General features: G+C 43.9%; 1 protein-coding gene across 1 annotated transcript in view; it reads left to right on the top strand.

Annotated features, from left to right (window-relative positions):
• Nucleotides 1-15,618, top strand: part of LOC126203398 (aminopeptidase N) — a 320,824-nt gene that overhangs the window by 121,470 nt on the left and 183,736 nt on the right. The window contains exon 5 of the mRNA XM_049937703.1: nucleotides 15,218-15,517. Within this exon, the coding sequence (XP_049793660.1) occupies nucleotides 15,218-15,517 (300 nt within the window). The remainder of the gene's footprint in view (nucleotides 1-15,217; nucleotides 15,518-15,618) is intronic.

Below are 15,618 nucleotides of genomic sequence, written 5' to 3'. Positions count from 1 at the left end.
CGCCATAGATGAGTATCATCTCCGCCTTTTCAGTTCGAATACACCATGGTCACAGTTCCTACAACACTACACTATCACAGACGTCTGGTAACACGGTGTACTACAGTTGGTCTGCGTGCGGAGACGAATGCAGAATAACAATAGCAGCAAGCGCTACATGCGGACACTGCGACAGCTAGACCAAACCACAACAGTGTACTACAGCCACACTCGTAAACACGGTCGTGATCGTAAACATGTCCCTGCAGATGCTGCTCGCCGACCGTGGCCCGTGTTTGTTACAACACGCAACTGAACGTCGGAGGTTTCAAGCGTCAACTTTAGGTTACAATATCTCCGGATGTAATTAACATTTTATAATGCAACAAACGGCACTGATTACGTATTTGTTTATATGTTCAGATGTGCTAAGAAAACTAACGGGGTTCCATTTAAAAAAACGTAGGTCTGTGTTAAAAAACATACTTTCGTGCATTTTTGTTTGGTTTGTATTAAACAATTACACTAGCCCCTCTCCTCACGTTCGGTCTGTGGAATCGGTTCGTCAGTATTTGATGTGGTTTATGAAATATATCCAGCGGTAACGTTAGGTGATTCACCCTGTACGTCAGCGGGGACAGGTGAAAATTTTTACCCCGACCGGGACTCGAACCAAGGATCTCCTGCTTACATGGCAGACGCTCTATCCATCTCTTTTTCTCAATTTGTTCGGTATTGTTCGTTGCGTTTGGTCTGGGCGGACGTCACAAGCCATCCGTTGAAGTTGATCATTGCTTCCTTTACTCAGTTTTTTTTAATTACAGAGGGCGTGCAGACCTCTGACGGAACACGCTGAGCTACCGTGCCGGCAATCCATCACAGCCACCAAGGGCACAGATGATAGTGCGACTGCAGGGACTATCTCGCGCACGCTCTCCTTGAGACCCACATTCTCACCTTGTATGTCCACACACTACATTCGTAGTGTCCCTACCCAACACACTCATTACTCGAGGGAGACATTCTTACCAAGTCCCGTAAGAGTACGGGCAATATGTGTGCATCCGCACATATATCCATATAAGACTGGAGTTTGTTGCCAGCCAGCTTCCCAGCTTCGCGATTAATGACTATAGAGGGAGGCAGGATGACTGGGGGGAGGGGGGGGGAAGGGGGGGGAAGGGGGACCATCCCCGGAAACCAACAGTTCAGTCGCCCTGAAGAAGATGATCGGAACGTCGGTTCCAGTAGTTGTTCTTAGTTTCAAAATAAAGCGGCCTAATGCCTTGATAGGATTATATTCATAAATCAAATTTTGCCTTTGTTGAAGGAAGCATCTTGACATTCACTAGTATGCTATAAGAGTAGCGTAAACCATGACGCCAAAATATGGGCAGCGGAGCTTTATTACGGTAATCGTATTCTTTATTCAACAACTGATGTGGATATTTGTTTAAGTTAGTGAAAATTTGACACATCTCAAGTGTATCCAACCCCCATCCTTTCGGAACTAAGTGACAGGTATTAAGATGTTGATTTATGTGCCCTACGTTATGTCGCCGGCCGCGGTGGTCTAGCGGTTCAAGGCGCTCAGTCCGGAACCGCGCGACTGCTACGGTCGCAGGTTCGAATCCTGCCTCGGGCATGGATGTGTGTGATGTCCTTAGGTTAGTTAGGTTTAAGTAGTTCTAAGTTCTAGGGGACTGATGACCACAGATGTTAAGTCCCATAGTGCTCAGAGCCTACGTTATGTCCCGTGACAGTCCACCTATATCGCCCGTCCATGTGCCTTTTCTGTATCCTCTAAGCAATGAGGGCGATGTAGAAAACCCGTTTCTCAGTGACAGAATTAAGCTACGTGTGGGGTATAAATGTTGTATTAATTTTTCTGCGAAACTGTTTTCGGAAAATAATAGAGTAGTACGACTCGCTGGGGAACGAATACCAGGCCGTAGCAACGTGCCGCGTGACGGTAGCATTTCAATCGGTCTGCGGGCTCAGAACGCCCGGGAGACCAATATTATTTAATGAATATTTTATTTTAGCTATTTATGATATTAGCTGCACCATGTCAGTTTATTTTAATGAACTTATTATTAATATTGACTGAAGTATTTAAGCGTTATCTAGGGAATTACTAAGCGCAGTATTTGTAACAATTATTTAGAGAATATACGTTGAAATTGTGAAAGCATTACGTCGTTTTTCTTGGTATTTTGAGAAACTATGAGTGCCTGAGTGAATTTTCAATTAATTACACGCAGCGCTTCATTTTTATTGAAGTGACAGTATTATGTGAACGTCCGAGGAATTTCTTATGCTGTGAAAATGACAGAGATTATTTGGAATTTAAACTTATATGTAGGAAAGAGTTTCATTTAGTACGCGCTCGGATGTACATTTAGGGCTACAAATAGACAATTTAGTCAATTCTACGTTGCGCATATTCAGGGATTTTCTGTATTAGGCTCCTATTTGATGAACTTTCATCTGAGCCAGAATATTATTATTCTAGCACACAGGAACAGGATGCTGGGACTGCTTGCAGTTGAATGAAATGTATCCAACTCACCCCGTCAAATAAGAGAAACGCCAGTCAGCACTTTATTAAGTGAGAACCAAAGGCTGTTTTATTGCTACCTACCTTACAGTTTTCTCTGACTTGGACATTAAAAGATCTGGTTCTCATCGAAGTTGATCGAAGACAGAACGGTCTTTTTAAATTTAACATAATACTTTTTTCGAATATCACTTCTGGAAAATCCGTGTGCCTGCAAAGCAATAACATTTATTAAATGTCCGTGGTACTAAACGAATTGGTGTTTCTGTTGCTTCTGCAGTAAATACCATCCGGAATTCTGTTCCAGCATATCTAGTGATGCAAGTGATAACCTGTAGGACCATTCTGTAATCTATATTATAACAAATGGAGTATACATTTGAAGAAAATGCGCTGTAATGATTGATTTATTAATTAAATTACTACGGCGAAAATGAGTGTTTCTGAATAATTTTGCACGATTTATTCCATTTAATGATATTCTGTACAATGAAAGCGAAAAAAAATTTTCGCACGTGGATGTTCTGAACCCAAACCGCCAGTCACTGCACTCCGCTCTTTCGGTCGATACATATTTAACGTTACGGGCGTAGTAGGTACAAAAAAAACTTGACACCGATTTCCAGCGAGACTAGAGGCCTTCAAATGAAAAGCCACTAGCCAGTTATTCAGGACAGGTCCCTCTGCAACATACTTAAAACTCATCAAAATCAGTGGTTAACAGGTCAGCTGATCCCCTTTTAGTTCTACCGTCTGGCGCATAAAGCGCTTTCGTCCTGTTCCATTTGAAACAGCATTAGTCGACTGTTTTTCACTAATTTCGACGTGCACCAAAGTGTTTATATACTGCTTCATACACTCCTGGAAATGGAAAAAAGAACACATTGACACCGGTGTGTCAGACCCACCATACTTGCTCCGGACACTGCGAGAGGGCTGTACAAGCAATGATCACACGCACGGCACAGCGGACACGCCAGGAACCGCGGTGTTGGCCGTCGAATGGCGTTAGCTGCGCACCATTTGTGCACCGCCGCCGTCAGTGTCAGCCAGTTTGCCGTGGCATACGGAGCTCCATCGCAGTCTTTAACACTGGTAGCATGCCGCGACAGCGTGGACGTGAACCGTATGTGCAGTTGACGGACTTTGAGCGAGGGCGTATAGTGGGCATGCGGGAGGCCGGGTGGACGTACCGCCGAATTGCTCAACACGTGGGGCGTGAGGTCTCCACAGTACATCGATGTTGTCGCCAGTGGTCGGCGGAAGGTGCACGTGCCCGTCGACGTGGGACCGGACCGCAGCGACCCACGGATGCACGCCAAGACCGTAGGATCCTACGCAGTGCCGTAGGGGACCGCACCGCCACTTCCCAGCAAATTAGGGACACTGTTGCTCCTGGGGTATCGGCGAGGACCATTCGCAACCGTCTCCATGAAGCTGGGCTACGGTCCCGCACACCGTTAGGCCGTCTTCCGCTCACGCCCCAACATCGTGCAGCCCGCCTCCAGTGGTGTCGCGACAGGCGTGAATGGAGGGACGAATGGATACGTGTCGTCTTCAGCGATGAGAGTCGCTTCTGCCTTGGTGCCAATGATGGTCGTATGCGTGTTTGGCGCCGTGCAGGTGAGCGCCACAATCAGGACTGCATACGACCGAGGCACACAGGGCCAACACCCGCCATCATGGTGTGGGGAGCGATCTCCTACACTGGCCGTAAACCACTGGTGATCGTCGAGGGGACACTGAATAGTGTACGGTACATCCAAACCGTCATCGAACCCATCGTTCTACCATTCCTAGACCGGCAAGGGAACTTGCTGTTCCAACAGGACAATGCACGTCCGCATGTATCCCGTGCCACCCAACGTGCTCTAGAAGGTGTAAGTCAACTACCCTGGCCAGCAAGATCTCCGGAACTGTCCCCCATTGAGAATGTTTGGGACTGGATGAAGCGTCGTCTCACGCGGCCTGCACGTCCAGCACGAACGCTGGTCCAGCTGAGGCGCCAGGTGGAAATGGCATGGCAAGCCGTTCCACAGGACTACATCCAGCATCTCTACGATCGTTTCCATGGGAGAATAGCAGGCTGCATTGCTGCGAAAGGTGGATATACACTGTACTAGTGCCGACATTGTGCATGCTCTGTTGCCTGTGTCTATGTGCCTGTGGTTCTGTCAGTGTGATCATGTGATGTATCTGACCCCAGGAATGTGTCAATAAAGTTTCCCCTTCCTGGGACAATGAATTCACGGTGTTCTTATTTCAATTTCCAGGAGTGTATATGAAAAGAGGAAATGTTAAACGTTCTATGTGCAGTTTTTTTACAAAACGTATTTTCAGTGCTGCTGTGTTCTTGGTACTCTGTTGCATATCCCTAGACTTGTTCCATGTGCCAAATGTTTCAAAAACTTGTTACCAGATGGGGTATGATCTCTGTGCCCAGCAGTGCTACCCTCTGGAGTTGTAAGTGTCAAGCGGCAAGGTCTACGTTTTACAAGGTTTAAACAATGCCGCTGAATCAGTTAGAGTTCTGAACCCACTCAATGTAATTCCAAAGCATACGATTGACTTCTTGGATTTTAAAGATGCTGCTGAAACATTGTTGTCAATGCAGGCCTGTAAGATCTCCAGATGCAGTCCAGTCAATTTGTCTCATATCCATCCTGATCAAATAGCTATTAAAATTTTTACTCTGAAACAGAAGAATGAAAAAATATCAATGCATTCAAAAAAGCCCATGCCTCACTTCATCTGAAAGACCAGCCGTGTTTACCAGTTGCAAAACAGAAAGACCTGTTGACAGTGTTACCATTTATAATGATTATCCTTCAACAACACAGGGAACTCTACATTAAACTTTGCCAGTCTTGGATCACAATTTTTCTTTGTAATCAGTTTACTAGTTTCGGTCGATAATGGCAATCTTCAGAGCTGTGTAAAAAAGGGTTGCATTACACATACCACACAATAAAGGGATATTTTTTCTTGAATTTAATTTTGTTATTCTCTTGTAGAATATTTAAAAGGCGTGAGAAACATATTTTGTTAATTACAGTTCTACTAGTCAAAACACTATTGCTGTATTTCCTTACTTGTATTATCACAAAGAAAACTTAGTACCTCGGTATTAATTGTACATAAAACAAAACCCTTCAGAGTCATTTTTATTTCAAATGACAGCACAACATCATCTTAAAAATATTAGTTAAATAATTTGCTGTAAGACAAGGTAGATGATGTTTATGTGTTCTTCGGACGAAGACTCGTTTGGTACAGGTCACCAGGCTAGTCTACCCTGTGCAAGCATCTTCATGCCGACGTAACTATTGGATCCTGCATCCACTTCACACTAATTAACGTATTCAACCCTACAATATTTACCCCTCGTAGCTCCCTCCACTACAAAACTGGCGATTCCTCGATGCCTCAGGGTGTGTACTAAAAAGCAATCCCTTCTTTTACGAATTTTAACATACATTTCTATTCTCCTTAATTCGGTTAAGTTCCTCATCATTAGTAATTCATTCTAGGAATCTAATATTCAGAATTCTTCTGTAGCACTACACGTCAGAATCTTCTATTCTGCCCTTCTCTGAACTGTTTCATTATCAACTTCTGTACAAGACTATACCCCAGACAGTTACCTTCAGAAAAGGACTTCCTAACACTTAAAATCATATCCGATGTTAAAAAATATCTCTGACAGAAACTCTTTTTCTTCCTATTACCTGTCTGCATTTTATATCCTCCTTACTCGACCATCGTCAGTTATTTTTCTGTCGAAATAACAAAACTTATTTACTACTTTTAATGTCTCACTTCTAGAGTTTTAATAGTACCGTTGGGTACCATACACTGTTATAAGTAGGCGTTGACTATGGTAGGTTTCCTAGCAGCATTCGTCAGTTATGATCATAACTGTATGTTACGTGTGTTGCATACCCGTTGGGCGTTACCTCATTTTGAACGCTTTGTTTACGTATGTGATCGGCGCCTTACTCGATTCCGCTAGCAACCAGGAGCAGCTAACCGTCTAGAAACAGATCGAGGATATGTAAAATACCTCATAACGTATGGAAGACTTTTGTTCTACATAGTTATCCTCTTGTCTGTTACTTAAAAGTAAACAGCATTTATAACGAAACTGAAACTGTCAATGTTTAATTCAGGTTTTATTCGAAAAGTGTTGATTTTTTAATGTGAAACAGAGGAATGTTGTAGCAAAAATTTTAAAAAAGGCATATTTATAACATAGCGCCAGAAAACGCAATTTCCTCAAAAAAGAGCGAAATTAAACAAAAAAACGCGGATCGAAGACATATCAAACATCGCTTTAATACTGCGTAGAACTTATATAAAAGTGTTTCTTTTATCAATAATAACAGGAAACTCTTGCCTCTGATCATGGTGAAGAACGTTCTACTGAGTACAAAATAGCGAAAACAGTTGTATAGTTCATGCATGCATATAGTTCATGCATGCAAACTGTGCTTGCATCAATAGTAATTGCCTTGGTTACATAAGAGCGCGGAAGTTACCGATCAACCAATTTTTATTACTCACAAAATGCAATTTGTACTTCGTAAGGATATAAAACACAGAATGGAATAACACTGAACGTTGAGAAGTTTTAATTATGTACAAAACAAACAAACAAAAAACAGAGAAGTCGTCGCCTCCCATTTTCTCTCAAACATTCATTCATGGTTCTTTCCCTACGAATGCTACCAATACTACCCCTAATCCTATTATTTACTTAGTCATTTATGTAATATACCAGAAATACTGAACCGTAGTTTTGGTAGGGCATAACTATACTCACTTCCTAATCTATCTCCTTCAGCATCGCTTGAATAAATAAATGATTTAGTTTAGAAAAGGGCAAATGTAAATACTTTTCCATGGCAGAAAACAAAGTAGTGGCAGAAAGGGATGTTTTGTATCGAGAATGAAACATTTACTCTGCATCAGAGCGAAAGCAGTTTTGACACTTCCTAGCATATCAGAACTTTGTGCCAGATCGGAATTTGCATCTAGGCCCTTGGCTTTCGCGGTCAGTGCTGAAGGGAAGCTTCCGTGTAGGCGATGAGACATTACTAGATAGCTCAGCCGGTTAGAGAATTGCCGAGAACACAGTTTTAATCTGCTAGGAAGTTTCTGGTTTTTTGTTTATTTGGGAGCCGGCGCAGGACTGTAGCGAAGATTTCCTGGAAGTAAAGAAACATACATCATCCTCTCTGCTCTCTCTGCTACCCATTGTCATTGAGTATGGTAAAAGAACGGAGCAGGCTTGGTTTCATTCGATCAGTGCTTTAAGTCCTCTAGAGCAGCATTTAGGTGTCCGTGAAAGCCTTCACTTTGTTCAGGTTATGTCAAAAATGGAAGGGAGGGCAAGCGCTTCTCAAGTATTTCAGAAGGGAGAAAGTTATGGAGCGGTTGTTGTAAGCCGCGGTACGCTGGCGTTCGGCGTAGCGCGGCGCCACGCTACGCAAGAACGCAGGCTGCGAGAGCGTGCAGTGTTTGGGAGCCAGGGGACAATGGACGGCGCGTGATTAGCTTTCAGGCTGTCTACGCACAATGGAGCCTCATGTATTAACCGCCTGTGGGCGGCCGCGGAGCGCTCGTTCGCTTGCGCTACCAAGAAAACCGCGTGATCCAGCCTTAAGCCCGCTCTCTCAACAACCTACAGCTTTGTTATAGGGGACAGAATTCTATCTTGGAACAGTTTCCAGACTGTAGCCTCTAGCGAGCTCTGTGATAGATGTTTAATACATTTTTTTATTGTAATTTGTGCGTGCCGCAGTATTATTGTGAAAAAAATACTCCGGAAAAGTTATGTTTTTCCAAATGTGAAAACATTATTAATACCGGAGTTTTGAGCTCAGTTCCCGTGCTCACAGAAAAATAATAATGAATTAAAGATGGGTCCGCCTTTTTGCAGTTACACAAATTGTTGGTTTGTTTTCTCATCCAAACAAGTTTCACTACTGTTGTGGCATCCTCAGTGCTTTTTGTTTTATTTCACTTTCCTGAAATATATAAATGCAGATTATTTTTAGGTTTGGGAATATGACACATCAGATTTTGTTGTTATTTGAATTATACATGCACTTTATCTTTTACTTTACATTGTGTTTGTCCTGTGGCTGCCAACCAAAAATCAGCCACAGGTCTAAATTAGTACACGACGTCATCTGCAAACATGAGGGATGTTAGAAAATCGTCGGCACTGAATTCTTGTTTATGATTCAATCTTTTAAAAATTAATATTCTTATAAAATTCTCGACTTATGCCCGTTTTTGGCCATACCATTGTAGTATTTAGCTTCTCCTGAACTGACACAAGTTTTTTTATGTACCACACGTGTTTTTGTGTAGTTGAGCTGAAACTGTGGACATAGGTAAAAGTTGTTTGAAGCTTAGGTATGGAGAACTATTACTGTGGACATAGGTAAAAGTTGTTTGAAGCTTAGGTATGGAGAACTATTTCATGTAGTCTGTTATTCATGGATTATCTTTCAAAATGGTTCAAATGGCTCTGAGCACTATGGGACTCAACATCTATGGTCATCAGTCCCCTAGAACTTAGAACTACTTAAACTTAACTAACCTAAGGACATCACACAACACCCAGTCATCACGAGGCGACTATCTTTCGTATTTTGGCAATGTTTACTCACGTTTTCTCCCGTTCGTTTGTAAGTACTATGTCTTGCTATGTCGCTGAGCTTGGACAAATGTTTTTGACGTTTCACTGCACAAACTTACGTCTCTAATGCGCTTCCAACTGTCGCTTGTTTAGTGTTTTGTTTTGGCTTGAAGACCCCGAACTTTGAAAACGATCCGCTTGTTTCCATTGTGTGTGTGTGTGTGTGTGTGTGTGTGTGTGTGTGTGTGTGTGTTTTTATTTTGTGTTGTTCGATAAGTCGTTAAGATTGTTTAACAGTGTTTTGTTACATAGTACTGTTTGGACATTGATAACTTTTTGCTCTGTGTGGTAGCATTTTGGATGTTATTTTCTTCGATTTTTAAAAACTAATACTGATGATTGTTGTGTGTTAGGATTTGGAGATCTGTTTCTATGCCACTGAGGTGGTGGTTGTTTTTGATAAGGCGGTCTGTAAATGTGGGCGGTCCTAGGCGCTTCAGTTCGAAACCACTCGGTTGCTACGGTCGCAGGTTCGAATCCAGCCTCGGGCATGGATGTGTGTGATGTCCTTAGGTTAGTTAGGTTTACGTAGTTCTAAATCTAGGGCACGATGACCTCAGATGTTAAGTCCCACAGTGTTTAGAGCCATTTGAACCATTTTTGTAAATGTGGAATGTGTGCTGTCACTTTTCAGTGCTCGCAGATGTACTGAGTACCTTATCCTGAAATTTCTATATGTCTGTCCGATGTTAACTGAATTTCAGTCCTCGCAGGATAGGTAGTACGAGTATATACCCACTTTCTTGAATTTATCTGTGGTGGTGTTTGGCATTTTTAATCTTTTCTGCAGAATATTCTTTCCCTTATATGCCGCATTTATACGTTTGTCCTCATGATGTTACCTATCGAAATGAAGTCCCATGCCTCTTGACACAGCGTAGGGGAACAATTCGAGAGACCCGCGCCGCCGTACTAGCGAGGTCCTAATGGAGGTTGCCTTCCTCCGACAGTAATTGTGATGGATGATGATGATGAAGACGAGACAATAACACCCAGTCATCTCGGGGCAGGTGAAAATCCTTGACCCCTCCGGGAACCGAACCTGGGACCCCGTACTCGAGAAGCGAGAACGCTACCGTGAGCGGACGATGTTATCTATACTGTGTGTTATTTTGTTGTCAAATATCAGAGTGTCCCAGGCTTTCTTGCTGTCTGTGACTTTGTCATCTTCTGTGCCTTGTATGTTCCCTGTTGTGTAATTGTTACTGGTGTGTTGTTTTAAGGTATTCTCGCTTGTATTCTGAGTCAGTTGTGTTTTTATTTAATAGTTTACTTTGTCAACATTGTTTATTTTGTAACCATTTTCTGTGGCAATCTGTCTGATTACGTTTAATTCTTGCGTTTCTTCTATTTTTTGTCAGTTCTAAGAGTCAAACGTACTTTTGTGTGAGCAGTATTGTGTGACAAACAATAATTTATGTACTTGCAAAATGGTGGACCCCTCCGTCATTCCTCATAATCTATTGAAATTTAACAGTCGAGAAAATCTTTCAGTACTGTATTTAATAGTTTATGCGTAACATTATTATTCTGCTACACGCAAATAATCAGTAAACGAAATAAGATTAAGAAATATCATCAAAAACGAGATACTGAAACACGTATGTTCTGTAGCAGCGATGGCGAGCCATGAGAGAATCTCTGACCAGAGAGTTATTTATCGTCGCTAGTCTGCGCTTGACCGCGCGAGTGTTCAGTTGGAGAGTAGTAGCGCGTGCGAGATGTTTCAGTTGCATGTAGGGAGTCAGTAGTAGTAGTTGCTAGTTGCACTCAGTCAGTGCTAGTAGCACGCGCGAGACAGTCGGAGTTGTGTGTGAGGAATCGGCGGGCGTCGACATGGACCTCTGGTCAAGATTCAGGACGAGGTATATTTTTTAAATAAGGTAATGAAGCAGCATTGCGCCCATCTGATAATGTAATGCATCTTAAGTGTAATTAATTTGTTCAAGAATCGCCCCAATAATAATTATGTTTTCAAACCAAGCATTTTGACAAAACAAACATTTTATTGAAAGAAAGTTTCCCATGCATTTCCATAAAGAAAAAATTTACTTAAGTTCAAAGGATTTTTGCGATGCATCTCCTTCAAGCTATGGCGAAAAATAAGAGCAGATGCAGTTTTACTGAGGTAAGAATTTGAGTTTAATCAGGGCCTAAAGATCGACATTTCGGTCTATTTGCGTTTTCATTGTCACTGAGATCTCATTATCATTGAATTGTCTTACATTTTTTTTGTGGGCAGCTTACATTTGGGTCAGATTGCTATTTCTCATTTAATTGTCATTGTCAATAAATTATTTTATTTGCTGGGAGGTTACACTAGGTTCTATTCTCGTTAACATTTAAATATTGTCTTTCGAAATTTTGTGGGGAGGTTACAATACAGATTAAAAATTTTTTGTGGTAAAAGCTTTTGGTAACTAGCACAAATATGCATTTTCAAGACGGGGAAAATTATAGAAGACAATAAAGAAACTCAGTTCATTTGCAAATATTACGTGTTCCGTGGTAGTAGACCTTCTGTTTCAAAGAACGAGATGAAACTGACAAACTAGAGCTTAACTATCCACACGTTATGGAAATGATTTTTAAAATATAAATAATTTTACTCACCACAGAACTCGTAACTGGAGAATTAACAATATTGTCAATATAGCTGTAACACACACTGAGGTGACAAAAGTCATGGGGTAGCGACATGCTCATATACAGATGGCTGTAGTATCACGTACACAAGGCACACACGGAGCTGTAATTTGCACCCAGGTGATTCACATGAAAAGGTTTCCCTTGTGATTATGGCCGCACGATGGTAATTAATAGACTTTGAACGCGAAATAGTCGTTGGAGATTGATGCTTGGGACATTCCATTTCGGAAATCGATCATTAGGGAATTCAGTATTCCGAGATCCACAGTGTCAAAAGTGTGCCGAGAACTCAAAGTTTCAGGCATTATCTCTCACTGTGGACAACACAGTAGTCGACGCACTCCACTTATCGACAGAGAGCAGCGGGGTTTGCATAGAGTTGTCAGTGCTTACACATAAGAAACACTGCGTGAAATAACTGCAAAAATCAATGTGGGATGTACGACGAACGTATCCGTTAGGACAGTGAGGCGAAATTTGGCGTTAACGGGCTGTGGCAGCAGACGACTGACCGAATGCATTTGCTAAAAGGAGGACGTTGCCTGCCGCGCCTCTCGTGGGTTCGTGATTACTTCGGTTGGACACTAGACGACTAGCAAACCGTGGCCTGGTCAGATGAGTCCCGATTTCAGTTGATACGAGCTAAGACAGGGTTCGAGGGGGGCGCAAACCCCACGAAGCCACTGAATCAGTTTCGTCAACAAGGCACTGTGAAAGCTCATGGTGGCTCCATAATAGTGTGGGCTATGTTTATGTTGAATGGACTGGGTCCTCTGCCCCAACTGAACCGATCATTGACTGAAATGAATGTCTTCATCTACTTCGTAACCACTTGCAGCCATTCATGGATTTCATGTTTCCAACCAACGATGATATGTCACCGAGGCAGAGTTGTTCCCGATCGGTTTGAAGAATATTCTGGTCAATTCGCGCAAACGATTTGGCACCCAGATCGCCCGACATGAATCCAATCGAGCGTTTATGAGACATAATCGAGAGGCCACCTCGTGTACAACATCATGCACTGGCATCACTTTTGCAGTTTTGAGACGCCTATCGAGACAGCATGGCTCAGAATTTCTGCAGGGGACTTCCAACGACTTGTTGAGTCCGTGCCACGTCTAGTTGATGCACTACGCCTGGCGAAAGGAGGTCCGACACGATACTACACTACTGGCCATTAAAACTGCTACACCAAGAAGAAACGCAGATGATAAACGGGTATTCATTGGACAAATATATTATACTAGAACTGACGTGTGATTGCATTTTCACGCAATTTGGGTGCATAGATCCTGAGAAATCAGTACTCAGAACAATCACTTCTGGCCGTAATAACGGCCTTGATACGCCTGGCCATTAACTCAAACAGAGCTCGGATGGCGTGTACAGGTACAGCTGCCCACGCAGCTTCAACACGATACCACAGTTCATCAAGAGTAGCGACTGGCGTATTGTGACGAGCCAGTTGCTCGGCCACCAGACGTTTTCAATTGGTGAGAGATCTGGAGAATGTGCTGGCCAGGGCAGCAGTCGAACATTTTCTGTATCCAGAAAGGCCCGTACAGGACCAGCAACATGCGGTCGTGTAATATCCTGCTGAAATGTAGGGTTTCAGAGGGATCGGATGAAGGGTAGAGCCATGGCTCGTAACACATCTGAAATGTAGCGTCCACTGTTCAAAGTGCCGTCAATGCGAACAAGAGGTGACCGAGACGTGTAACCAATGGCACCCCATATCATCACGCCGGGTGATACGCCTGTATGGCGATGACGAATACACGCTTCCAATGTGCGTTCACCGCGATATCGCCAAACACGGATGCGACCATCATGATGCAGTAAACAGAACTTCGATTCATCCGAAAAAATGACGTTTTGCCATTCGTGCACCCAGGTTCGTCGTTGAGTACGCCATCGCAGGCGCTCCTGTCTGTGATGCAGCGTCAAGGGTAACCGCAGCCATGGTCTCCGAGCTGATAGTCCATGCTGCTGCAAACGCCATCGAAGTGTTCGTTCAGATGGTTGTTGTCTTGCAAAGTCCCCATCTGTTAACTCAGGGATCGAGACGTGGCTCCACGATCCGTTACAGCCATGCAGATAAGATGCCTGTCATTTCGACTGCTAGCGATACGAGGCCGTTGGGATCCAGCACGGCGTTCCGTATTACCCCCTGAACCCACCGATTCCATGTTCTGCTATCAGTCATTGAATCTCGACCAACGCGAGCAGCAATGTCGCGATACGATAAACCGCAATCGCGATAGGCTACAATCCGACCTTTATCAAAGTCGGAAACGTGATGGTACGCATTTCTCCTCCTTACACGAGACACCACAACAACGTTACCAGGCAACGCCGGTCAACTGCTGTATGTCTATGAGAAATCGGTTGGAAACTTTCCTCATGTCAGCACGTTGTAGATGTCGCCACCTGCGCCAATCTTGTTTGAATGCTCTGAAAAGCTAATCATTTGCATATCACAGCATCTTCTTCCTGTAGGTTAAATTTTGCGTCTGTAGCGCTTCATCTTCGTGGTGTAGCAATTTTAATGGCCAGTAGTGTAGAAGATACCGCATGATTTTTGCCAGAAAAAATGTTCAAATGTGTGTGATTCCTAAGGGACCAAACTGCTAAGGTCATCGGTACCTAGACTTACACAGTACTTAAATTAACTTACGCTAAGGACAACATACACACACCCCCATGCACGAGAGCCATGCACAGTAATATACAGTTAATCATTACTGTTAGTGGAGTATGTGAACTTGGTAGCGTTTGATTAAGATGTTAATGGTGCAACACATTTCATTAGTATCAGTGCAGTAAGCAACGGAAAACTTAGCCTTGCGACTGTAATGAGCCAATCTGGACTGACCGATCGCCGTGTCTCTGGCAATGGCGTCACTGGATGTGCTACGGATGGGTGTGGGGTCAATATACCGCTTTTCTGGATGTTGTCGGCTTTCTTGCCCTTGGAGCCGCTACTTCTCACTAAAAAAAGGTCATCAGTTGGCAACACGAAGCTGAGTGCACCCCATTCTAGTCCTGCCACCAGGGAAAAATCCCTGGCGGTACGGAGAATCGAACCCGGCTCCTCTGCATACCAGCCAGGCATGTGGACCACTGAGCTGCGAAGCGCACAGTGCAATAAGGGTTGTCTTATTGGTTGAATAGTTATCAACTACCCTTTGTTTTTATCCCTCCGGAAATTTGATTGTGACCATGGGGCAATGACCGCCCCCAGATCGGGAAGCACTGGTCTAGAGCCTCTTTCCTACGCAGCAGAGGCGCTGACGGCAGCACTCTGTCGGTTGCAGGGCGGAGCTGGCGGGCCACGAGTGGGACCGTTTCGAGACGTCGGTGCCGATGTCGACGTACCTGGTGGCGTTCGTGGTGTCGGAGCTGGGCCGCGAGGCGGACGCGCAGTCGCGCTTCGCGGTGTGGGCGCGGCCCGACGCTCTGCGCCAGGCGCGCTACAGCCTCCAGCTGGGGCCCAAGCTGCTCAGCTTCTACGAGTCCTACTTCGACATCTCCTACCCGCTGCCCAAGGTCGACATGGTTGCGCTGCCAGACTTCGCCGCCGGCGCCATGGAGAACTGGGGGCTCATCACCTACAGGTAATGTCTACATACACAGCAGTACACCGCAAGCCACATGGTGGTGTGTGGCGGGGGGGGGGGGGGGGTCTTGTCATAATACTAGCTCATCCCCTCATCCA

The sequence above is a fragment of the Schistocerca nitens genome, chromosome 9 (genome assembly GCF_023898315.1).
Source record: "Schistocerca nitens isolate TAMUIC-IGC-003100 chromosome 9, iqSchNite1.1, whole genome shotgun sequence".
Taxonomy (NCBI): domain Eukaryota; kingdom Metazoa; phylum Arthropoda; class Insecta; order Orthoptera; family Acrididae; genus Schistocerca; species Schistocerca nitens.
This window is presented reverse-complemented; position numbering and strand designations above follow the sequence as displayed.